The sequence below is a fragment of the Protomyctophum bolini genome, assembly GCF_963924005.1.
Source record: "Protomyctophum bolini genome assembly, chromosome: 3".
In the NCBI taxonomy this organism is placed as follows: domain Eukaryota; kingdom Metazoa; phylum Chordata; class Actinopteri; order Myctophiformes; family Myctophidae; genus Protomyctophum; species Protomyctophum bolini.
In genome coordinates this window covers 10,434,110-10,461,645 of record NC_137864.1, presented here as the reverse complement: position 1 = coordinate 10,461,645, position 27,536 = coordinate 10,434,110, and the positions used below count along the sequence as shown (strand labels likewise).

The 27,536-nt window shown below is 36.5% G+C and overlaps 1 protein-coding gene across 4 annotated transcripts in view; it reads left to right on the top strand.

Moving 5' to 3' along the window:
* The window catches only part of rhbdl3 (rhomboid, veinlet-like 3), a 116,910-nt gene that overhangs the window by 85,652 nt on the left and 3,722 nt on the right, over positions 1–27,536 (top strand). For all 4 annotated transcript variants that reach the window (XM_080760329.1, XM_080760328.1, XM_080760327.1 and 1 more), the window contains 2 exons: positions 25,982–26,082; positions 26,631–26,691. In XM_080760329.1, the coding sequence (XP_080616455.1) occupies positions 25,982–26,082; positions 26,631–26,691 (162 nt within the window). The remainder of the gene's footprint in view (positions 1–25,981; positions 26,083–26,630; positions 26,692–27,536) is intronic.

Below are 27,536 nucleotides of genomic sequence, written 5' to 3'. Positions count from 1 at the left end.
CATTTTTGAACATGGGCTATAGCTCCTACCGTACGGCATACTATAGCACGCCGTTTTTCATCATTTTTGAGGATTTGAAGAAAATTCAAAATTTCAAAAAACATGGGTTATAGCCCATCGTTTTTTGAATTAAAAAAAAATTATCCTCATTTTTCATTATTTTTGAACATGGGCTATAGCCCCTACTGTACGGCATTTGTAAGTGTAAGGCTTAATTGGGTCGTCCACTCACAGTTAACAGTCTTTGTATTGAGTTTGTGCTTGAAATGTAGGCCTACTGTAATTCTGCAAACTGTTAATAAATATTTCAATCAATCAATCAATCAAAATTGACATTTCAACTATTGATCAGACGCTGTGCATTGACGACACCTAGTGGTCATTCATTTTAATTGCATGCATGCAGAGAAATCACAACATTGTGAGACGCACTGGGTCGTTGCCATGTTTTGCCACGGAAACCAGCGACCTGCCTTGTGTAAGTAAGTAAGTAAATTTTATTTATAAAGCACCTTTCTTAACAATGTTACAAAGTGCTGTACAGTGACACAATAAAATCAATCATAATTAAAACAGGACAGTACAACAAGCAAATAAGAACAACATAATCAAGTCAAATAAAATCAGAAAAATGTTCTCGAAATAAAAACGTTTTCAGTGGACGAAGCCAGGCTTGATACGAGCAGACGTGGCAACGCGATCGAAACACAGGGGCAATCTCCCGTTGGCCGAGAGGTTGGAACTCACGGGCCAATGGGAGCCTGTGTCGTGTAATTTCTCCCTTTACACTGACTATAATTCTATCTATTTGAGACAGAAACGGCTAAGCAATACGGCAGGCTGTAGGCTGTAGTCAAAAGCACCGGACGAATGAAGGCAGGCAGAGAGTGTTCTGAAGTGTAGTGTAGAGTCGATCATTTTATTGCAACCGAGACCAAGACAGAGAGCTTCGCCATTGTCCCTGAGCCTGGAGCTCAGGGACTCCCTCGTACTGAACAGCTGCCGCGGCCAGTTTAAGACTCCCTAAACCTTGCATTTTACAGGACATATATACAGTGTTTTTGCATAGACACAGATATACGGAGGTGGAGACTGAAACTTTACATACCGGTATTCATCAACATATTGCCACTTGGTAAGCAAAGGTCTCTCCTGGATACAATAGAATGCTAAGTTCCCTATCACACCTGGCCAGGCCAAGCTACTTGACTAAGGCCCACGACACCTTGACTTTAAATATCAAAGACAGGCCTCTGCAGACACAGTGACTGCAGATAGTGACAGTTGACTTATTTAGCATGCCCTTAGCACAGTGACCAAATGTATAAGTCGGACATTTTAACATGGCTTATATATGAATATCATGAAATATAGATACCACACCTGCATGCTTTTGGGCGGCCAATAAGGGCAGGGGTAAAACAGAGAGAATTGTTCCGGATCCTTAACATCAACTAGCACAGAAAAGCTGTGTTGTAGTAACCAGCAGTTAGCTCAGTGTGATGAGTGTCTGTGTTTGTGATCCACAGGTCCAGGGTTCAAATCCCACATTATTCATGTGTCTCTGTGATGCTTTGCTTTGCACACTGACTTTCAGAAGGACAACTTTAAAGCAGCACAGAAATTCCCAATGATTGTGTGCCTCAGTGGACCAACGGATAAGTCAAATGATATCCGTAGTATACCCAGTAGAAGTGTGCCGGTTCGAACCCCGACATACTCAAATCTTTACTGACACTTTGCATTCCACGGTTCAAATCCCACATTATTCATGTGTCTCTGTGATGCTTTGCTTTGCACACTGACTTTCTTGAATAAAAAATAAAAACTCAAAAGCACCAGGAGACATCTGCTGAATGCCCCAAGGTGCCTTGGCTCAATGGTGTGGAGCGCTTGACCCAGTTGCCAGCTTCAGACAGTTGGCCGGTTCAAGTCCCATGTCATGACATCAAGGTGCTGGAGGACCATCGGGAGTTCCTCCTACAGCTCAATGCTGCAGTAATTTGAACTTTTCAAGGCTAGAATAAAAAATAAAAACTCAAAAGCACCCGGAGACATCTGCTGAATGCCCAAAGGTGCCGTGGCGTAATGGTGTGGAGCGCTTGGCCCGTTGCCTCTGCTACAGTCAGTTGGCCGGTTCAAGTCCCATGTCATGACATCAAGGTGCTGGAGGACCCCTGAAGAACATTTTCAATGTCCATCTAAATTCTAAAAGGCTTGTTAAATATGAGTTCCCGGTTATACCTTACATGCCAGTGTGGCGCAGGTGATAAACCGGGGGTTTGTAAACAGGACATTCAGGGTTCAAGTCCCCTGAAGAACATTTTCAATGTCCATCTAAATTCTAAAAGGCTGGTTAAATATGAGTTCCCGGTAATTCCTTACATGCCAGTGTGGCGCAGGTGATAAACCGGGGGTTTGTAAACAGGACATTCAGGGTTCAAGTCCCCTGAAGAACATTTTCAATGTCCATCTAAATTCTAAAAGGCTGGTTAAATATGAGTTCCCGGTTATACCTTACATGCCAGTGTGGCGCAGGTGATAAACCGGGGGTTTGTAAACAGGACATTCAGGGTTCAAGTCCCCTGAAGAACATTTTCAATGTCCATCTAAATTCTAAAAGGCTGGTTAAATATGAGTTCCCGGTTATACCTTACATGTCAGTGTGGCACTTAGCTCAGTGTGATGAGTGGCTGTACTTAGTTGTGATCCACAGGTCCACGGTTCAAATCCCACATTATTCATGTGTCTCTGTGATGCTTTGCTTTGCACACTGACTTTCTTGAATAAAAAATAAAAACTCAAAAGCACCAGGAGACATCTGCTGAATGCCCCAAGGTGCCTTGGCTCAATGGTGTGGAGCGCTTGACCCAGTTGCCAGCTTCAGACAGTTGGCCGGTTCAAGTCCCATGTCATGACATCAAGGTGCTGGAGGACCATCGGGAGTTCCTCCTACAGCTCAATGCTGCAGTAATTTGAACTTTTCAAGGCTAGAATAAAAAATAAAAACTCAAAAGCACCCGGAGACATCTGCTGAATGCCCAAAGGTGCCGTGGCGTAATGGTGTGGAGCGCTTGGCCCGTTGCCTCTGCTACAGTCAGTTGGCCGGTTCAAGTCCCATGTCATGACATCAAGGTGCTGGAGGACCCCTGAAGAACATTTTCAATGTCCATCTAAATTCTAAAAGGCTTGTTAAATATGAGTTCCCGGTTATACCTTACATGCCAGTGTGGCGCAGGTGATAAACCGGGGGTTTGTAAACAGGACATTCAGGGTTCAAGTCCCCTGAAGAACATTTTCAATGTCCATCTAAATTCTAAAAGGCTGGTTAAATATGAGTTCCCGGTAATTCCTTACATGCCAGTGTGGCGCAGGTGATAAACCGGGGGTTTGTAAACAGGACATTCAGGGTTCAAGTCCCCTGAAGAACATTTTCAATGTCCATCTAAATTCTAAAAGGCTGGTTAAATATGAGTTCCCGGTTATACCTTACATGCCAGTGTGGCGCAGGTGATAAACCGGGGGTTTGTAAACAGGACATTCAGGGTTCAAGTCCCCTGAAGAACATTTTCAATGTCCATCTAAATTCTAAAAGGCTGGTTAAATATGAGTTCCCGGTTATACCTTACATGTCAGTGTGGCACTTAGCTCAGTGTGATGAGTGGCTGTACTTAGTTGTGATCCACAGGTCCACGGTTCAAATCCCACATTATTCATGTGTCTCTGTGATGCTTTGCTTTGCACACTGACTTTCTTGAATAAAAAATAAAAACTCAAAAGCACCAGGAGACATCTGCTGAATGCCCCAAGGTGCCTTGGCTCAATGGTGTGGAGCGCTTGACCCAGTTGCCAGCTTCAGACAGTTGGCCGGTTCAAGTCCCATGTCATGACATCAAGGTGCTGGGAAGGACCATCGGGAGACGGTGCTCTCTCCCCCTGTTTCCTGAAAAGTAACGGTTGGGGGTTATGCCGTACGATATAGGCTATAGACCACCGTCCAAAATGATGAGAAACGAGGATTATTTTTTTTTCAAAATTTCAAAAAACATGGGCTATAACCCATCGTTTTTTTTTTTCATTTATTCCGCAATTTCCGCAAATTGCGGAAATTGCGGAAATGGAAATCGCGGAAATTGCAAAATTGCGGAAATTGTAATTGCGGAAATGGAAATTGCGGAAATTGCGGAAATGGAAATTGCGGAAATTGCGGAAATTGCGGAAATTCTAATTGCGGAAATTGCGGAATTGTGGAAATTGCGGAAATTGCTAAATTGCGGAAATGGAAATTGCGGAAATTGCAGAAATGGAAATTGCGGAAATTGCGGAAATGGAAATTGTGGAAATTGCGGAAATGGAAATTGTGGAAATGGAAATTGCGGAAATTGCGGAATAAATGAAAAAAAAAAAAAAACGATGGGTTATAGCCCATGTTTTTTGAAATTTTGAAAAAAAAAGTTATCCTCGTTTCTCATCATTTTGGACCGTGGGCTATAGCCTATATCGTACGGCATAACCCCCAACCGTTACTTTTCAGGAAACAGGGGGAGAGAGCACCGTCTCCCGATGGTCCTTCCCAGCACCTTGATGTCATGACATGGGACTTGAACCGGCCAACTGTCTGAAGCTGGCAACTGGGTCAAGCGCTCCACACCATTGAGCCAAGGCACCTTGGGGCATTCAGCAGATGTCTCCTGGTGCTTTTGAGTTTTTATTTTTTATTCAAGAAAATCAGTGTGCAAAGCAAAGCATCACAGAGACACATGAATAATGTGGGATTTGAACCGTGGACCTGTGGATCACAACTAAGTACAGCCACTCATCACACTGAGCTAAGTGCCACACTGACATGTAAGGTATAACCGGGAACTCATATTTAACCAGCCTTTTAGAATTTAGATGGACATTGAAAATGTTCTTCAGGGGACTTGAACCCTGAATGTCCTGTTTACAAACCCCCGGTTTATCACCTGCGCCACACTGGCATGTAAGGTATAACCGGGAACTCATATTTAACCAGCCTTTTAGAATTTAGATGGACATTGAAAATGTTCTTCAGGGGACTTGAACCCTGAATGTCCTGTTTACAAACCCCCGGTTTATCACCTGCGCCACACTGGCATGTAAGGAATTACCGGGAACTCATATTTAACCAGCCTTTTAGAATTTAGATGGACATTGAAAATGTTCTTCAGGGGACTTGAACCCTGAATGTCCTGTTTACAAACCCCCGGTTTATCACCTGCGCCACACTGGCATGTAAGGTATAACCGGGAACTCATATTTAACAAGCCTTTTAGAATTTAGATGGACATTGAAAATGTTCTTCAGGGGTCCTCCAGCACCTTGATGTCATGACATGGGACTTGAACCGGCCAACTGACTGTAGCAGAGGCAACGGGCCAAGCGCTCCACACCATTACGCCACGGCACCTTTGGGCATTCAGCAGATGTCTCCGGGTGCTTTTGAGTTTTTATTTTTTATTCTAGCCTTGAAAAGTTCAAATTACTGCAGCATTGAGCTGTAGGAGGAACTCCCGATGGTCCTCCAGCACCTTGATGTCATGACATGGGACTTGAACCGGCCAACTGTCTGAAGCTGGCAACTGGGTCAAGCGCTCCACACCATTGAGCCAAGGCACCTTGGGGCATTCAGCAGATGTCTCCTGGTGCTTTTGAGTTTTTATTTTTTATTCAAGAAAGTCAGTGTGCAAAGCAAAGCATCACAGAGACACATGAATAATGTGGGATTTGAACCGTGGAATGCAAAGTGTCAGTAAAGATTTGAGTATGTCGGGGTTCGAACCGGCACACTTCTACTGGGTATACTACGGATATCATTTGACTTATCCGTTGGTCCACTGAGGCACACAATCATTGGGAATTTCTGTGCTGCTTTAAAGTTGTCCTTCTGAAAGTCAGTGTGCAAAGCAAAGAATCACAGAGACACATGAATAATGTGGGATTTGAACCCTGGACCTGTGGATCACAAACACAGACACTCATCAGACTGAGCTAACTGCTGGTTAATACAACACAGCTTTTCTGTGCTAGTTGATGTTAAGGATCCGGAAACAATTCTCTCTGTTTTACCCCTGCCCTTATTGGCCGCCCAAAAGCATGCAGGTGTGGTATCTATATTTCATGATATTCATATATAAGCCATGTTAAAATGTCCGACTTATACATTTGGTCACTGTGCTAAGGGCATGCTAAATAAGTCAACTGTCACTATCTGCAGTCACTGTGTCTGCAGAGGCCTGTCTTTGATATTTAAAGTCAAGGTGTCGTGGGCCTTAGTCAAGTAGCTTGGCCTGACCAGGTGTGATAGGGAACTTAGCATTCTATTGTATCCAGGAGAGACCTTTGCTTACCAAGTGGCAATATGTTGATGAATACCGGTATGTAAAGTTTCAGTCTCCACCTCCGTATATCTGTGTCTATGCAAAAACACTGTATATATGTCCTGTAAAATGCAAGGTTTAGGGAGTCTTAAACTGGCCGCGGCAGCTGTTCAGTACGAGGGAGTCCCTGAGCTCCAGGCTCAGGGACAATGGCGAAGCTCTCTGTCTTGGTCTCGGTTGCAATAAAATGATCGACTCTACACTACACTTCAGAACACTCTGCCTGCCTTCATTCGTCCGGTGCTTTTGACTACAGCCTACAGCCTGCCGTATTGCTTAGCCGTTTCTGTCTCAAATAGATAGAATTATAGTCAGTGTAAAGGGAGAAATTACACGACACAGGCTCCCATTGGCCCGTGAGTTCCAACCTCTCGGCCAACGGGAGATTGCCCCTGTGTTTCGATCGCGTTGCCACGTCTGCTCGTATCAAGCCTGGCTTCGTCCACTGAAAACGTTTTTATTTCGAGAACATTTTTCTGATTTTATTTGACTTGATTATGTTGTTCTTATTTGCTTGTTGTACTGTCCTGTTTTAATTATGATTGATTTTATTGTGTCACTGTACAGCACTTTGTAACATTGTTAAGAAAGGTGCTTTATAAATAAAATTTACTTACTTACTTACACAAGGCAGGTCGCTGGTTTCCGTGGCAAAACATGGCAACGACCCAGTGCGTCTCACAATGTTGTGATTTCTCTGCATGCATGCAATTAAAATGAATGACCACTAGGTGTCGTCAATGCACAGAGTCTGATCAATAGTTGAAATGTCAATTTTGATTGATTGATTGATTGAAATATTTATTAACAGTTTGCAGAATTACAGTAGGCCTACATTTCAAGCACAAACTCAATACAAAGACTGTTAACTGTGAGTGGACGACCCAATTAAGCCTTACACTTACAAATGCCGTACGGTAGGGGCTATAGCCCATGTTCAAAAATGATGAAAAATGAGGATAACATTTTTTTCAAAAATTCAAAAAACTATGGGCTACAACCCATGTTTTTAGAAATTTTGAATTTTCTTCAAATCCTCAAAAATGATGAAAAACGGCGTGCTATAGTATGCCGTACGGTAGGAGCTATAGCCCATGTTCAAAAATGATGAAAAATGAGGATAAATGTTTTTTCAAAAATTCAAAAAACGATGGGCTATAACCCATGTTTTTTGAAATTTTGAATTTTCTTCAAATCCTCAAAAATGATGAAAAACGGCGTGCTATAGTATGCCGTACGATAGGAGCTATAGCCCATGTTCAAAAATGATGAAAAATGAGGATAACATTTTTTTCAAAAATTCAAAAAACGATGGGCTATAACCCATGTTTTTTGAAATTTTGAATTTTCTTCAAATCCTCAAAAATGATGAAAAACGGCGTGCTATAGTATGCCGTACGGTAGGGGCTATAGCCCATGTTCAAAAATGATGAAAAATGAGGATAACATTTTTTTCAAAAATTCAAAAAACGATGGGCTATAACCCATGTTTTTTGAAATTTTGAATTTTCTTCAAATCCTCAAAAAATGATGAAAAATGGCGTGCTATATTATGCCGTACGGTAGGGGCTATAGCCCATGTTCAAAAATGATGAAAAATGAGGATAACATTTATTTTTTTAATTAAAAAAACGATGGGCTATAACCCATGTTTTTGAAATTTTGAATTTTCTTCAAATCCTCAAAAATGATGAAAAACGGCGTGCTATAGTATGCCGTACGGTAGGGGCTATAGCCCATGTTCAAAAATGATGAAAAATGAGGATAACATTTTTTTTTTTAATTAAAAAAACAATGGCCTATAACCCATGTTTTTTGAAATTTTGAATTTTCTTCAAATCCTCAAAAATGATGAAAAACGGCGTGCTATAGTATGCCGTACGGTAGGGGCTATAGCCCATGTTCAAAAATGATGAAAAATGAGGATAACATTTTTTTCAAAAATTCAAAAAACGATGGGCTATAACCCATGTTTTTTGAAATTTTGAATTTTCTTCAAATCCTCAAAAATGATGAAAAACGGCGTGCTATAGTATGCCGTACGGTAGGGGCTATAGCCCATGTTCAAAAATGATGAAAAATGAGGATAACATTTTTTTCAAAAATTCAAAAAACGATGGGCTATAACCCATGTTTTTTGAAATTTTGAATTTTCTTCAAATCCTCAAAAATGATGAAAAACGGCGTGCTATAGTATGCCGTACGGTAGGGGCTATAGCCCATGTTCCAAAATGATGAAAAATGAGGATAACATTTTTTTCAAAAATTCAAAAAACGATGGGCTATAACCCATGTTTTTTGAAATTTTGAATTTTCTTCAAATCCTCAAAAATGATGAAAAACGGCGTGCTATAGTATGTTGTACGGTAGGGGCTATAGCCCATGTTCAAAAATGATGAAAAATGAGGATAACATTTTTTTCAAAAAATCAAAAAACGATGGGCTATAACCCATGTTTTTAGAAATTTTGAATTTTCTTCAAATCCTCAAAAATGATGAAAAACGGCGTGCTATAGTATGCCGTACGGTAGGGGCTATAGCCCATGTTCAAAAATGATGAAAAATGAGGATAATTTTTTTTTCAAAAATTCAAAAAACGATGGGCTATAACCCATGTTTTTTGAAATTTTGAATTTTCTTCAAATCCTCAAAAATTATGTAAAACGGCGTGCTATAGTATGCCGTACGGTAGGGGCTATAGCCCATGTTCAAAAATGATGAAAAATGAGGATAACATTTTTTTCAAAAATTCAAAAAATGATGGGCTATAACCCATGTTTTTTGAAATTTTGAATTTTCTTCAAATCCTCAAAAATGATGAAAAACGGCGTGCTATAGTATGCCGTACGGTAGGGGCTATAGCCCATGTTCAAAAATGATGAAAAATGAGGATAACATTTTTTTCAAAAATTCAAAAAACGATGGGCTATAACCCATGTTTTTTGAAATTTTGAATTTTCTTCAAATCCTCAAAAATTATGAAAAACGGCGTGCTATAGTATGCCGTACGGTAGGGGCTATAGCCCATGTTCAAAAATGATGAAAAATGAGGATAACATTTTTTTCAAAAATTCAAAAAACAATGGGCTATAACCCATGTTTTTTGAAATTTTGAAATTTCTTCAAATCCTCAAAAATGATGAAAAACGGCGTGCTATATAGTATGCCGTACGGTAGGGGCTATAGCCCATGTTCAAAAATGATGAAAAATGAGGATAACATTTTTTTCAAAAATTCAAAAAACAATGGGCTATAACCCATGTTTTTTGAAATTTTGAATTTTCTTCAAATCCTCAAAAATGATGAAAAACGGCGTGCTATAGTATGCCGTACGATAGGAGCTATAGCCCATGTTCAAAAATGATGAAAAATGAGGATAACATTTTTTTCAAAAATTCAAAAAACGATGGGCTATAACCCATGTTTTTTGAAATTTTGAATTTTCTTCAAATCCTCAAAAATGATGAAAAACGGCGTGCTATAGTATGCCGTACGGTAGGGGCTATAGCCCATGTTCAAAAATGATGAAAAATGAGGATAACATTTTTTTCAAAAATTCAAAAAACGATGGGCTATAACCCATGTTTTTTGAAATTTTGAATTTTCTTCAAATCCTCAAAAAATGATGAAAAATGGCGTGCTATAGTATGCCGTACGGTAGGGGCTATAGCCCATGTTCAAAAATGATGAAAAATGAGGATAACATTTATTTTTTTAATTAAAAAAACGATGGGCTATAACCCATGTTTTTTGAAATTTTGAATTTTCTTCAAATCCTCAAAAATGATGAAAAACGGCGTGCTATAGTATGCCGTACGGTAGGGGCTATAGCCCATGTTCAAAAATGATGAAAAATGAGGATAACATTTTTTTTTAAATTAAAAAAACAATGGCCTATAACCCATGTTTTTTGAAATTTTGAATTTTCTTCAAATCCTCAAAAATGATGAAAAACGGCGTGCTATAGTATGCCGTACGGTAGGGGCTATAGCCCATGTTCAAAAATGATGAAAAATGAGGATAACATTTTTTTCAAAAATTCAAAAAACGATGGGCTATAACCCATGTTTTTTGAAATTTTGAATTTTCTTCAAATCCTCAAAAATGATGAAAAACGGCGTGCTATAGTATGCCGTACGGTAGGGGCTATAGCCCATGTTCAAAAATGATGAAAAATGAGGATAACATTTTTTTCAAAAATTCAAAAAACGATGGGCTATAACCCATGTTTTTTGAAATTTTGAATTTTCTTCAAATCCTCAAAAATGATGAAAAACGGCGTGCTATAGTATGCCGTACGGTAGGGGCTATAGCCCATGTTCCAAAATGATGAAAAATGAGGATAACATTTTTTTCAAAAATTCAAAAAACGATGGGCTATAACCCATGTTTTTTGAAATTTTGAATTTTCTTCAAATCCTCAAAAATGATGAAAAACGGCGTGCTATAGTATGTTGTACGGTAGGGGCTATAGCCCATGTTCAAAAATGATGAAAAATGAGGATAACATTTTTTTCAAAAAATCAAAAAACGATAGGCTATAACCCATGTTTTTAGAAATTTTGAATTTTCTTCAAATCCTCAAAAATGATGAAAAACGGCGTGCTATAGTATGCCGTACGGTAGGGGCTATAGCCCATGTTCAAAAATGATGAAAAATGAGGATAATTTTTTTTTCAAAAATTCAAAAAACGATGGGCTATAACCCATGTTTTTTGAAATTTTGAATTTTCTTCAAATCCTCAAAAATTATGTAAAACGGCGTGCTATAGTATGCCGTACGGTAGGGGCTATAGCCCATGTTCAAAAATGATGAAAAATGAGGATAACATTTTTTTCAAAAATTCAAAAAATGATGGGCTATAACCCATGTTTTTTGAAATTTTGAATTTTCTTCAAATCCTCAAAAATGATGAAAAACGGCGTGCTATAGTATGCCGTACGGTAGGGGCTATAGCCCATGTTCAAAAATGATGAAAAATGAGGATAACATTTTTTTCAAAAATTCAAAAAACGATGGGCTATAACCCATGTTTTTTGAAATTTTGAATTTTCTTCAAATCCTCAAAAATTATGAAAAACGGCGTGCTATAGTATGCCGTACGGTAGGGGCTATAGCCCATGTTCAAAAATGATGAAAAATGAGGATAACATTTTTTTCAAAAATTCAAAAAACAATGGGCTATAACCCATGTTTTTTGAAATTTTGAAATTTCTTCAAATCCTCAAAAATGATGAAAAACGGCGTGCTATATAGTATGCCGTACGGTAGGGGCTATAGCCCATGTTCAAAAATGATGAAAAATGAGGATAACATTTTTTTCAAAAATTCAAAAAACGATGGGCTATAACCCATGTTTTTTGAAATTTTGAATTTTCTTCAAATCCTCAAAAATTATGAAAAACGGCGTGCTATTATATGCCGTACGGTAGGGGCTATAGCCCATGTTCAAAAATGATGAAAAATGAGGATAACATTTTTTTCAAAAATTCAAAAAACAATGGGCTATAACCCATGTTTTTTGAAATTTTGAATTTTCTTCAAATCCTCAAAAATGATGAAAAACGGCGTGCTATAGTATGCCGTACGGTAGGGGCTATAGCCCATGTTCAAAAATGATGAAAAATGAGGATAAATTTTTTTTCAAAAATTCAAAAAACGATGGGCTATAACCCATGTTTTTTGAAATTTTGAATTTTCTTCAAATCCTCAAAAATTATGAAAAACGGCGTGCTATAGTATGCCGTACGGTAGGGGCTATAGCCCATGTTCAAAAATGATGAAAAATGAGGATAACATTTTTTTCAAAAATTCAAAAAACAATGGGCTATAACCCATGTTTTTTGAAATTTTGAATTTTCTTCAAATCCTCAAAAATGATGAAAAACGGCGTGCTATAGTATGCCGTACGGTAGGGGCTATAGCCCATGTTCAAAAATGATGAAAAATGAGGATAATTTTTTTTTCAAAAATTCAAAAAACGATGGGCTATAACCCATGTTTTTTGAAATTTTGTATTTTCTTCAAATCCTCAAAAATTATGTAAAACGGCGTGCTATAGTATGCCGTACGGTAGGGGCTATAGCCCATGTTCAAAAATGATGAAAAATGAGGATAACATTTTTTTCAAAAATTCAAAAAATGATGGGCTATAACCCATGTTTTTTGAAATTTTGAATTTTCTTCAAATCCTCAAAAATGATGAAAAACGGCGTGCTATAGTATGCCGTACGGTAGGGGCTATAGCCCATGTTCAAAAATGATGAAAAATGAGGATAACATTTTTTTCAAAAATTCAAAAAACGATGGGCTATAACCCATGTTTTTTGAAATTTTGAATTTTCTTCAAATCCTCAAAAATTATGAAAAACGGCGTGCTATAGTATGCCGTACGGTAGGGGCTATAGCCCATGTTCAAAAATGATGAAAAATGAGGATAACATTTTTTTCAAAAATTCAAAAAACAATGGGCTATAACCCATGTTTTTTGAAATTTTGAAATTTCTTCAAATCCTCAAAAATGATGAAAAACGGCGTGCTATATAGTATGCCGTACGGTAGGGGCTATAGCCCATGTTCAAAAATGATGAAAAATGAGGATAACATTTTTTTCAAAAATTCAAAAAACGATGGGCTATAACCCATGTTTTTTGAAATTTTGAATTTTCTTCAAATCCTCAAAAATTATGAAAAACGGCGTGCTATAGTATGCCGTACGGTAGGGGCTATAGCCCATGTTCAAAAATGATGAAAAATGAGGATAACATTTTTTTCAAAAATTCAAAAAACAATGGGCTATAACCCATGTTTTTTGAAATTTTGAATTTTCTTCAAATCCTCAAAAATGATGAAAAACGGCGTGCTATAGTATGCCGTACGGTAGGGGCTATAGCCCATGTTCAAAAATGATGAAAAATGAGGATAACATTTTTTTCAAAAATTCAAAAAACAATGGGCTATAACCCATGTTTTTTTTTATTTTGAATTTTCTTCAAATCCTCAAAAATGATGAAAAACGGCGTGCTATAGTATGCCGTACGGTAGGGGCTATAGCCCATGTTCAAAAATGATGAAAAATGAGGATAACATTTTTTCAAAAATTCAAAAAACGATGGGCTATAACCCATGTTTTTTGAAATTTTGAATTTTCTTCAAATCCTCAAAATTGATGAAAAACGGCGTGCTATAGTATGCCGTACGGTAGGGGCTATAGCCCATGTTCAAAAATGATGAAAAATGAGGATAACATTTTTTCAAAAATTCAAAAAACGATGGGCTATAACCCATGTTTTTTGAAATTTTGAATTTTCTTCAAATCCTCAAAATTGATGAAAAACGGCGTGCTATAGTATGCCGTACGGTAGGGGCTATAGCCCATGTTCAAAAATGATGAAAAATGAGGATAACATTCTTTTCAAAAATTCAAAAAACGATGGGCTATAACCCATGTTTTTTGAAATTTTTAATTTTCTTCAAATCCTCAAAAATGATGAAAAACGGCGTGCTATAGTATGCCGTACGGTAGGGGCTATAGCCCATGTTCAAAAATGATGAAAAATGAGGATAACATTTTTTCAAAAATTCAAAAAACGATGGGCTATAACCCATGTTTTTTGAAATTTTGAATTTGATTCAAATCCTCAAAATTGATGAAAAACGGCGTGCTATAGTATGCCGTACGGTAGGGGCTATAGCCCATGTTCAAAAATGATGAAAAATGAGGATAACATTTTTTTCAAAAATTCAAAAAACGATGGGCTATAACCCATGTTTTTTGAAATTTTGAATTTTCTTCAAATCCTCAAAAATGATGAAAAACGGCGTGCTATAGTATGCCGTACGGTAGGGGCTATAGCCCATGTTCAAAAATGATGAAAAATGAGGATAACATTTTTTTCAAAAATTCAAAAAACGATGGGCTATAACCCATGTTTTTTGAAATTTTTAATTTTCTTCAAATCCTCAAAAATGATGAAAAACGGCGTGCTATAGTATGCCGTACGGTAGGGGCTATAGCCCATGTTCAAAAATGATGAAAAATGAGGATAACATTTTTTCAAAAATTCAAAAAACGATGGGCTATAACCCATGTTTTTTGAAATTTTGAATTTTATTCAAATCCTCAAAATTGATGAAAAACGGCGTGCTATAGTATGCCGTACGGTAGGGGCTATAGCCCATGTTCAAAAATGATGAAAAATGAGGATAACATTTTTTTCAAAAATTCAAAAAACGATGGGCTATAACCCATGTTTTTTGAAATTTTGAATTTTCTTCAAATCCTCAAAAATGATGAAAAACGGCGTGCTATAGTATGCCGTACGGTAGGGGCTATAGCCCATGTTCAAAAATGATGAAAAATGAGGATAACATTTTTTTCAAAAATTCAAAAAACGATGGGCTATAACCCATGTTTTTTGAAATTTTGAATTTTCTTCAAATCCTCAAAAATTATGAAAAACGGCGTGCTATAGTATGCCGTACGGTAGGGGCTATAGCCCATGTTCAAAAATGATGAAAAATGAGGATAACATTTTTTTCAAAAATTCAAAAAACAATGGGCTATAACCCATGTTTTTTGAAATTTTGAAATTTCTTCAAATCCTCAAAAATGATGAAAAACGGCGTGCTATATAGTATGCCGTACGGTAGGGGCTATAGCCCATGTTCAAAAATGATGAAAAATGAGGATAACATTTTTTTCAAAAATTCAAAAAACGATGGGCTATAACCCATGTTTTTTGAAATTTTGAATTTTCTTCAAATCCTCAAAAATTATGAAAAACGGCGTGCTATAGTATGCCGTACGGTAGGGGCTATAGCCCATGTTCAAAAATGATGAAAAATGAGGATAACATTTTTTTCAAAAATTCAAAAAACAATGGGCTATAACCCATGTTTTTTGAAATTTTGAATTTTCTTCAAATCCTCAAAAATGATGAAAAACGGCGTGCTATAGTATGCCGTACGGTAGGGGCTATAGCCCATGTTCAAAAATGATGAAAAATGAGGATAACATTTTTTTCAAAAATTCAAAAAACAATGGGCTATAACCCATGTTTTTTTTTATTTTGAATTTTCTTCAAATCCTCAAAAATGATGAAAAACGGCGTGCTATAGTATGCCGTACGGTAGGGGCTATAGCCCATGTTCAAAAATGATGAAAAATGAGGATAACATTTTTTCAAAAATTCAAAAAACGATGGGCTATAACCCATGTTTTTTGAAATTTTGAATTTTCTTCAAATCCTCAAAATTGATGAAAAACGGCGTGCTATAGTATGCCGTACGGTAGGGGCTATAGCCCATGTTCAAAAATGATGAAAAATGAGGATAACATTTTTTCAAAAATTCAAAAAACGATGGGCTATAACCCATGTTTTTTGACATTTTGAATTTTCTTCAAATCCTCAAAATTGATGAAAAACGGCGTGCTATAGTATGCCGTACGGTAGGGGCTATAGCCCATGTTCAAAAATGATGAAAAATGAGGATAACATTCTTTTCAAAAATTCAAAAAACGATGGGCTATAACCCATGTTTTTTGAAATTTTTAATTTTCTTCAAATCCTCAAAAATGATGAAAAACGGCGTGCTATAGTATGCCGTACGGTAGGGGCTATAGCCCATGTTCAAAAATGATGAAAAATGAGGATAACATTTTTTCAAAAATTCAAAAAACGATGGGCTATAACCCATGTTTTTTGAAATTTTGAATTTGATTCAAATCCTCAAAATTGATGAAAAACGGCGTGCTATAGTATGCCGTACGGTAGGGGCTATAGCCCATGTTCAAAAATGATGAAAAATGAGGATAACATTTTTTTCAAAAATTCAAAAAACGATGGGCTATAACCCATGTTTTTTGAAATTTTGAATTTTCTTCAAATCCTCAAAAATGATGAAAAACGGCGTGCTATAGTATGCCGTACGGTAGGGGCTATAGCCCATGTTCAAAAATGATGAAAAATGAGGATAACATTTTTTTCAAAAATTCAAAAAACGATGGGCTATAACCCATGTTTTTTGAAATTTTTAATTTTCTTCAAATCCTCAAAAATGATGAAAAACGGCGTGCTATAGTATGCCGTACGGTAGGGGCTATAGCCCATGTTCAAAAATGATGAAAAATGAGGATAACATTTTTTCAAAAATTCAAAAAACGATGGGCTATAACCCATGTTTTTTGAAATTTTGAATTTTATTCAAATCCTCAAAATTGATGAAAAACGGCGTGCTATAGTATGCCGTACGGTAGGGGCTATAGCCCATGTTCAAAAATGATGAAAAATGAGGATAACATTTTTTTCAAAAATTCAAAAAACGATGGGCTATAACCCATGTTTTTTGAAATTTTGAATTTTCTTCAAATCCTCAAAAATGATGAAAAACGGCGTGCTATAGTATGCCGTACGGTAGGGGCTATAGCCCATGTTCAAAAATGATGAAAAATGAGGATAACATTTTTTTCAAAAATTCAAAAAACGATGGGCTATAACCCATGTTTTTTGAAATTTTGAATTTTCTTCAAATCCTCAAAAATGATGAAAAACGGCGTGCTATAGTATGCCGTACGGTAGGGGCTATAGCCCATGTTCAAAAATGATGAAAAATGAGGATAACATTTTTTTCAAAAATTCAAAAAACAATGGGCTATAACCCATGTTTTTTGAAATTTTGAATTTTCTTCAAATCCTCAAAAATGATGAAAAACGGCGTGCTATAGTATGCCGTACGGTAGGGGCTATAGCCCATGTTCAAAAATGATGAAAAATGAGGATAACATTTTTTTCAAAAATTCAAAAAACAATGGGCTATAACCCATGTTTTTTTTTATTTTGAATTTTCTTCAAATCCTCAAAAATGATGAAAAACGGCGTGCTATAGTATGCCGTACGGTAGGGGCTATAGCCCATGTTCAAAAATGATGAAAAATGAGGATAACATTTTTTCAAAAATTCAAAAAACGATGGGCTATAACCCATGTTTTTTGAAATTTTGAATTTTCTTCAAATCCTCAAAATTGATGAAAAACGGCGTGCTATAGTATGCCGTACGGTAGGGGCTATAGCCCATGTTCAAAAATGATGAAAAATGAGGATAACATTTTTTCAAAAATTCAAAAAACGATGGGCTATAACCCATGTTTTTTGAAATTTTGAATTTTCTTCAAATCCTCAAAATTGATGAAAAACGGCGTGCTATAGTATGCCGTACGGTAGGGGCTATAGCCCATGTTCAAAAATGATGAAAAATGAGGATAACATTCTTTTCAAAAATTCAAAAAACGATGGGCTATAACCCATGTTTTTTGAAATTTTTAATTTTCTTCAAATCCTCAAAAATGATGAAAAACGGCGTGCTATAGTATGCCGTACGGTAGGGGCTATAGCCCATGTTCAAAAATGATGAAAAATGAGGATAACATTTTTTCAAAAATTCAAAAAACGATGGGCTATAACCCATGTTTTTTGAAATTTTGAATTTGATTCAAATCCTCAAAATTGATGAAAAACGGCGTGCTATAGTATGCCGTACGGTAGGGGCTATAGCCCATGTTCAAAAATGATGAAAAATGAGGATAACATTTTTTTCAAAAATTCAAAAAACGATGGGCTATAACCCATGTTTTTTGAAATTTTGAATTTTCTTCAAATCCTCAAAAATGATGAAAAACGGCGTGCTATAGTATGCCGTACGGTAGGGGCTATAGCCCATGTTCAAAAATGATGAAAAATGAGGATAACATTTTTTTCAAAAATTCAAAAAACAATGGGCTATAACCCATGTTTTTTTAAATTTTGAATTTTCTTCAAATCCTCAAAAATGATGAAAAACGGCGTGCTATAGTATGCCGTACGGTAGGGGCTATAGCCCATGTTCAAAAATGATGAAAAATGAGGATAACATTTTTTCAAAAATTCAAAAAACGATGGGCTATAACCCATGTTTTTTGAAATTTTGAATTTTCTTCAAATCCTCAAAATTGATGAAAAACGGCGTGCTATAGTATGCCGTACGGTAGGGGCTATAGCCCATGTTCAAAAATGATGAAAAATGAGGATAACATTCTTTTCAAAAATTCAAAAAACGATGGGCTATAACCAATGTTTTTTGAAATTTTTAATTTTCTTCAAATCCTCAAAAATGATGAAAAACGGCGTGCTATAGTATGCCGTACGGTAGGGGCTATAGCCCATGTTCAAAAATGATGAAAAATGAGGATAACATTTTTTCAAAAATTCAAAAAACGATGGGCTATAACCCATGTTTTTTGAAATTTTGAATTTGATTCAAATCCTCAAAATTGATGAAAAACGGCGTGCTATAGTATGCCGTACGGTAGGGGCTATAGCCCATGTTCAAAAATGATGAAAAATGAGGATAACATTTTTTTCAAAAATTCAAAAAACGATGGGCTATAACCCATGTTTTTTGAAATTTTGAATTTTCTTCAAATCCTCAAAAATGATGAAAAACGGCGTGCTATAGTATGCCGTACGGTAGGGGCTATAGCCCATGTTCAAAAATGATGAAAAATGAGGATAACATTTTTTTCAAAAATTAAAAAAACGATGGGCTATAACCCATGTTTTTTGAAATTTTGAATTTTCTTCAAATCCTCAAAAATGATGAAAAACGGCGTGCTATAGTATGCCGTACGGTAGGGGCTATAGCCCATGTTCAAAAATGATGAAAAATGAGGATAACATTTTTTTCAAAAATTCAAAAAACAATGGGCTATAACCCATGTTTTTTGAAATTTTGAATTTTCTTCAAATCCTCAAAAATGATGAAAAACGGCGTGCTATAGTATGCCGTACGGTAGGGGCTATAGCCCATGTTCAAAAATGATGAAAAATGAGGATAACATTTTTTTCAAAAATTCAAAAAACGATGGGCTATAACCCATGTTTTTTGACATTTTTAATTTTCTTCAAATCCTCAAAAATGATGAAAAACAGCGTGCTATAGTATGCCGTACGGTAGGGGCTATAGCCCATGTTCAAAAATGATGAAAAATGAGGATAACATTTTTTTCAAAAATTCAAAAAACGATGGGCTATAACCCATGTTTTTTGAAATTTTGAATTTTCTTCAAATCCTCAAAAATGATGAAAAACGGCGTGCTATAGTATGCCGTACGGTAGGGGCTATAGCCCATGTTCAAAAATGATGAAAAATGAGGATAACATTTTTTTCAAAAATTCAAAAAACGATGGGCTATAACCCATGTTTTTTGAAATTTTGAATTTTCTTCAAATCCTCAAAAATGATGAAAAACGGCGTGCTATAGTATGCCGTACGGTAGGGGCTATAGCCCATGTTCAAAAATGATGAAAAATGAGGATAACATTTTTTTCAAAAATTCCAAAAACGATGGGCTATAACCCATGTTTTTTGAAATTTTGAATTTTCTTCAAATCCTCAAAAATGATGAAAAACGGCGTGCTATAGTATGCCGTACGGTAGGGGCTATAGCCCATGTTCAAAAATGATGAAAAATGAGGATAACATTTTTTTCAAAAATTCAAAAAACGATGGGCTATAACCCATGTTTTTTGAAATTTTTAATTTTCTTCAAATCCTCAAAAATGATGAAAAACGGCGTGCTATAGTATGCCGTACGGTAGGGGCTATAGCCCATGTTCAAAAATGATGAAAAATGAGGATAACATTTTTTTCAAAAATTCAAAAAACGATGGGCTATAACCCATGTTTTTTGAAATTTTTAATTTTCTTCAAATCCTCAAAAATGATGAAAAACGGCGTGCTATAGTATGCCGTACGGTAGGGGCTATAGCCCATGTTCAAAAATGATGAAAAATGAGGATAACATTTTTTCAAAAATTCAAAAAACGATGGGCTATAACCCATGTTTTTTGAAATTTTGAATTTTATTCAAATCCTCAAAATTGATGAAAAACGGCGTGCTATAGTATGCCGTACGGTAGGGGCTATAGCCCATGTTCAAAAATGATGAAAAATGAGGATAACATTTTTTTCAAAAATTCAAAAAACGATGGGCTATAACCCATGTTTTTTGAAATTTTGAATTTTCTTCAAATCCTCAAAAATGATGAAAAACGGCGTGCTATAGTATGCCGTACGGTAGGGGCTATAGCCCATGTTCAAAAATGATGAAAAATGAGGATAACATTTTTTTCAAAAATTCAAAAAACGATGGGCTATAACCCATGTTTTTTGAAATTTTGAATTTTCTTCAAATCCTCAAAAATGATGAAAAACGGCGTGCTATAGTATGCCGTACGGTAGGGGCTATAGCCCATGTTCAAAAATGATGAAAAATGAGGATAACATTTTTTTCAAAAATTCAAAAAACAATGGGCTATAACCCATGTTTTTTGAAATTTTGAATTTTCTTCAAATCCTCAAAAATGATGAAAAACGGCGTGCTATAGTATGCCGTACGGTAGGGGCTATAGCCCATGTTCAAAAATGATGAAAAATGAGGATAACATTTTTTTCAAAAATTCAAAAAACGATGGGCTATAACCCATGTTTTTTGACATTTTTAATTTTCTTCAAATCCTCAAAAATGATGAAAAACGGCGTGCTATAGTATGCCGTACGGTAGGGGCTATAGCCCATGTTCAAAAATGATGAAAAATGAGGATAACATTTTTTTCAAAAATTCAAAAAACAATGGGCTATAACCCATGTTTTTTGAAATTTTGAATTTTCTTCAAATCCTCAAAAATGATGAAAAACGGCGTGCTATAGTATGCCGTACGGTAGGGGCTATAGCCCATGTTCAAAAATGATGAAAAATGAGGATAACATTTTTTTCAAAAATTCAAAAAACGATGGGCTATAACCCATGTTTTTTGACATTTTTAATTTTCTTCAAATCCTCAAAAATGATGAAAAACGGCGTGCTATAGTATGCCGTACGGTAGGGGCTATAGCCCATGTTCAAAAATGATGAAAAATGAGGATAACATTTTTTCAAAAATTCAAAAAACGATGGGCTATAACCCATGTTTTTTGAAATTTTGAATTTTCTTCAAATCCTCAAAATTGATGAAAAACGGCGTGCTATAGTATGCCGTACGGTAGGGGCTATAGCCCATGTTCAAAAATTATGAAAAATGAGGATAACATTTTTTTCAAAAATTCCAAAAACGATGGGCTATAACCCATGTTTTTTGAAATTTTGAATTTTCTTCAAATCCTCAAAAATGATGAAAAACGGCGTGCTATAGTATGCCGTACGGTAGGGGCTATAGCCCATGTTCAAAAATGATGAAAAATGAGGATAACATTTTTTCAAAAATTCAAAAAACGATGGGCTATAACCCATGTTTTTTGAAATTTTGAATTTTCTTCAAATCCTCAAAATTGATGAAAAACGGCATGCTATAGTATGCCGTACGGTAGGGGCTATAGCCCATGTTCAAAAATGATGAAAAATGAGGATAACATTTTTTTCAAAAATTCAAAAAACGATGGGCTATAACCCATGTTTTTTGAAAATTTTAATTTTCTTCAAATCCTCAAAAATGATGAAAAACGGCGTGCTATAGTATGCCGTACGGTAGGGGCTATAGCCCATGTTCAAAAATGATGAAAAATGAGGATAACATTTTTTCAAAAATTCAAAAAACGATGGGCTATAACCCATGTTTTTTGAAATTTTGAATTTTATTCAAATCCTCAAAATTGATGAAAAACGGCGTGCTATAGTATGCCGTACGGTAGGGGCTATAGCCCATGTTCAAAAATGATGAAAAATGAGGATAACATTTTTTTCAAAAATTCAAAAAACGATGGGCTATAACCCATGTTTTTTTAAATTTTGAATTTTCTTCAAATCCTCAAAAATGATGAAAAACGGCGTGCTATAGTATGCCGTACGGTAGGGGCTATAGCCCATGTTCAAAAATGATGAAAAATGAGGATAACATTTTTTTCAAAAATTCAAAAAACGATGGGCTATAACCCATGTTTTTTGAAATTTTGAATTTTCTTCAAATCCTCAAAAATGATGAAAAACGGCGTGCTATAGTATGCCGTACGGTAGGAGCTATAGCCCATGTTCAAAAATGATGAAAAATGAGGATAACATTTTTTTCAAAAATTCAAAAAACGATGGGCTATAACCCATGTTTTTTGAAATTTTGAATTTTCTTCAAATCCTCAAAAATGATGAAAAACGGCGTGCTATAGTATGCCGTACGGTAGGGGCTATAGCCCATGTTCAAAAATGATGAAAAATGAGGATAACATTTTTTTCAAAAATTCAAAAAACGATGGGCTATAACCCATGTTTTTTGAAATTTTGAATTTTCTTCAAATCCTCAAAAATGATGAAAAACGGCGTGCTATAGTATGCCGTACGGTAGGGGCTATAGCCCATGTTCAAAAATGATGAAAAATGAGGATAACATTTTTTTCAAAAATTCAAAAAACGATGGGCTATAACCCATGTTTTTTGAAATTTTGAATTTTCTTCAAATCCTCAAAAATGATGAAAAACGGCGTGCTATAGTATGCCATACGGTAGGGGCTATAGCCCATGTTCAAAAATGATGAAAAATGAGGATAACATTTTTTTCAAAAATTCAAAAAACAATGGGCTATAACCCATGTTTTTTGAAATTTTGAATTTTCTTCAAATCCTCAAAAATGATGAAAAACGGCGTGCTATAGTATGGCATGAATTGAACAAAGGGCATTGTTCAATTCATCAAAACATTTAGAGACAAACAAATAGACACTTATATGTAGTTAAAGCAACAGAGTTAAGCAACAGAAACAAACAACAATGGATTCTACAGTGTAAAGACACCAATTTAATTATAAATGTCAATAAAGTTGAATATCTAATAATATCAATTTAAAATGTATTATCCAATACAAATTTCCTTACCATTTTTAATGTTTTAGTTTTGTATTGCTATTTTTATTTGCTAATTGTAGATTGAGTACTTTGAGTTGCATTTTATGTATGACATGTGCTATATAAATAAAGTTTAATATGTGAAGTACTTTAGTTGTCAAGGATGCAGACAGAGTTGAACCCAGGAGCAAAGTCACAACAAACTAGAGTATAATAATAAAGTATTTAATAAAGAATTACGAGATATCTTACACAGGGGAATGCAGGTAGGAATCAGGCATGAATCAGAATGACATCAAAGTCAACACATGAACAGGCAGGACATCTGTGACACAGGTTATGAACTGACAATGAGTGTTTGTACTGAGTCCAGTTTTATAGTGAGCAGGTTGATTGGAGAAGTGTTCACTGCTGGGCTGATTAGGTAGTTGACAGGTGTGTAAATGGAACTGGGTGTGCTGGAATGGGATATGGGAGGCCAGTGTGGAGACTGAGGGAGAGACAGAATGTGACAGAGTTGCATTTTATGTATGAAATGTGCTATATAAATAAAGTTTACACCACTGACTGTCCCTCCATATAAAATAAAGGCGAAAGTCACAAAAGAAAATTGATCAGTTATAATTCCAGACTATGAAGAATCATTTAATAAAGGAATACTTCCAGATTCAGTTAAAGATTAGCTACAATAATTGTGATATTAAAAGTTAAATGCTCGTCATATGACATAACAGAGAGGAATGGGCCGGACCCTGCGCGCAAGGGGACAATTTACAATTTTACAATTTAGTCATTTAGCAGACGCTCTTAATCCAGAGCGACTTACATTAAGCAAGAACAAAAGCATGGGAATACATCACATAAAAGCATTTATCATGAAGTGGAAAACAGGAAACAAGAAATGGGTAATACATTTTAAATTGATATTGTAATCACAGACTATCTTCTTGGTGTCTTTGAACTATAATTTGACATTTGATTTAAACATACAAAAGGACAAAAGTGTCATCAAAGAGGGTGCTGTTGTTGAGACTGTGGTTGCCTCAGTCAATACACACTAAGCACTTCTCTGTCTGGTGTTCGCACATGCACAGATAAAGCAATTTTCTGTCTCTGAATGGCCATGTGTTCCTTCTATTCAATGGCCGATTGCACTGTTTGTATTTATTTCTTTACAATGGTTGGTACCATGGAGTTGAAAGGTACAATAATGTATTTGCTGCCGTGTGCTTTTTATGAATAAGATGCATTTACTTTACTTAACATTACAGTTTTGGCTCTAGTCTATGTACAATACAGTATTGCGGAGTTTACCATGTAAATGTCTACAAAAAAGTGAACTGAACAACGAAGTGTCACAGTAGCAGAAAGTTGAACCCAAATGCAGAGCCAAACACAGCAAAATTAAGATATTTATTCACAATATGGTGAATTGGAGATTGTGGAAGGTTGCATGGAAAACAAACATGGAGGATGAGGAGAGCAGTCCAGGCAGGCGGCAGGCAGACAAAAGCAGGCAGTAGAATAGGTGAGATGGGTTCTGGAGGAGAGGAGAAGAGCTTGAGTTTGCAGGAAACACAGGAGCAAATACTAGGAAATATAACTAAACTATAACTTCACTAGAACATAAACACTGGCTAGAGTCAAGCTATAGTACTACCATGAAAGGTTGTGCAATAATCTGATGATGAGTGGAGTGAAGACCAGGGTATAAATACTGTCAGGGCTGAAGAGTTGATGGCCGGCAGGTGTGTCAATTGAGTGCGATGAGGTGACCAAAGGCAGGTGTGCCAAGGCTGGAAGCTGGGAGGAAAGCCGACACCCACACACAGCCACAGTATGGCAACACAGAGCCACATACTGTGACACTAAGTGGTCCATTTAATTAATTAAGTATTACTATACGGACGTTGTGGGGCAGAAAACCTGTGTCTCGTTAGTTTTCTCGCAAATTAAGGCCCTACATTGTCATACTAACTACAGTGACAAAAAAACATATCTCCCCCAGCTCTTCACCTGTGTGTGTGTGTGTGTGTGTGTGTGTGTGTGTGGCTGGGGGATTCTGATAAATGACAAAGGATATATCGATACAATGTTTATTAAAATGAATAATCAAAAAGAAAATAATATGTCCACAGCGCCATTGAAAAGGTGTAAAAAATATGACTGTGAAATAATCAATTTAATAATTGTGTTGGTATGAAATATAAATATTGGAAGCTACATGATTGGTGAAAAGGAAACAGTGAACCTTGCACTACATGCGTTGTAAAAGTGCACCGTCTAGTGGCTGGATGTTGTCAGCATGTTAATTTGACGTGGGTCTATTATTATGTTGTTATTTAGTTTATTAGCATCATGCTTGTGTAGATTTGTTCCATTTGGTCCAACTGGACCCCTAAGGGTCTAACTCTGACAGTGTACAGATACTGTATGGAATGTAATGGAATGCTTACGGCTCCATTCGAACACTCAGAGACAGAGTTAAGGATTCTGAGATCGGGGTCCCAGAGATTGAAAAATGAAATAGGGATTGGTGTCCTAATACATGTCACACTCGGGGTCCTTGAAATTCAAAAGTTTGAGAACGGCTGGTTCACATGAGTCAAGTCAGTAGACTCAAGTATCCTCCTGAATGGAGATGAAGCCCAGTATTTAGACCAAGCAGTGACCATGGTCATTGACTGTGATGTGTGACTTGTTGTTGTTCTACAGGCTCGTTGGCTGTGTCTGTCACTGACATGACTGCTCCAGTGGTGGGATCCTCTGGAGGTGTGTATGCCTTGGTCTCTGCACATCTGGCTAACGTTGTCATGGTAAGTTTGTCCATGCGTGTGTGGCACTTCTTTGATTAATTCTGTGTGTGTCTGTGTGCGTGCGTGCGTAGATGACTATCACATCAGTCACTCGGTACTCCTGTCTGCAGAGAGCACTGGCACATCAAGGCAGATCATTCTGGGGCCCAGCAGGTGCTGGTGGATCCACAGATTCCATACATTCCATACTGTCACATTTTCTACATCCAAAAGTGTGTGTGTGTGTGTGTGTGTGTGTGTGTGTGTGTGTGTGTGTGTGTGTGTGTGCGCGTGCGTGTGTGTGCACGTCAAAAAGGTGAGGTCTTGATTGACTTACTGAAATGTAAAACACACACAAGATGGATCTCTATGAAATATTCATACAGTCAACAGTCCATGACACTCAAGTAATTTGAGGGATTTCTCTGGATTATCTGGTGCAGCAAAAGTAGGGGGGTCGTGAAAGCTATGCTTTACCTCAATGTTTTCTCTGTTCTGTTTGTTTTTACCTTACCTCTCTTATCTTGTCCCATCCTTTTCATTCCTTCTCTCTCCCTCTCTGGCCTCAGAACTGGTCGGGCATGAAGTGCCAGTTCAAGTTGTTCCGGATGGCCATGGCTCTGGTTTGCAGTAAGTCAGACAATGATTTCTTATTAATAAAGAATTTTAAAAAAAAAGTTATAAAGAATATAATTCATGCCATAAAGGAATTAAGAGATCCTCTTTTCAGAAATTCAACGTCAATTCACATTTTAGGCCTAAACAACGTTACATGCTGGCAGAGTTAGTCATTAGTCAGACTAACCCTGTTCCTAACCGCACGCAAAGCCACGTTGTCGGACTAATCTAATACACAGAATTCCGAATGTCGGAATTACAAGCGGGTGTACAGTGCTGTTGCAATTCAGCTACATTCTACAGTATGAATAAACACAATTTATGTTTTGTGCTGAAAAGTTTCCTGTCATGATAGCTTCACCACTGTGAATGCATTTGACATACAGTACAGTAAATAAAAAACAAAAATACATTTATGTTACATTTACATTGTCTTTCCAATATTTCATCATGAAGTATCTTTGTATTTTCTTAAAGACAGCCCTATAAATATATTGCAGATTTTGTTGACATTATGGGTACCCTGTTAATTGTATGACTGCAATTTTATGGGTTCCTTTCACAGTTCAATAATTGTTAACTGTAACAGTAAAGCAGAAATTCCATTGAAGTAAAGTCTTAAAAATGGCCTTGAATGATTTCACACTGGAACTCCCATGCCACTTATACATTACTAGTATAAAGGAGGTGTAATTTGATGCCAACCTTCCTGCTTCTCCTCTTTGTGTCCCTACTTGACTGTAAAGCAGAACATTACATTTTGTCCAGAGGGTTACAGGCCCGGTCTCATGCACCACGGCCTCAAGAGAAAATGTATTTGCTCTTGACCCAGATTGCAATGGGGTGGTGTGGCTTTG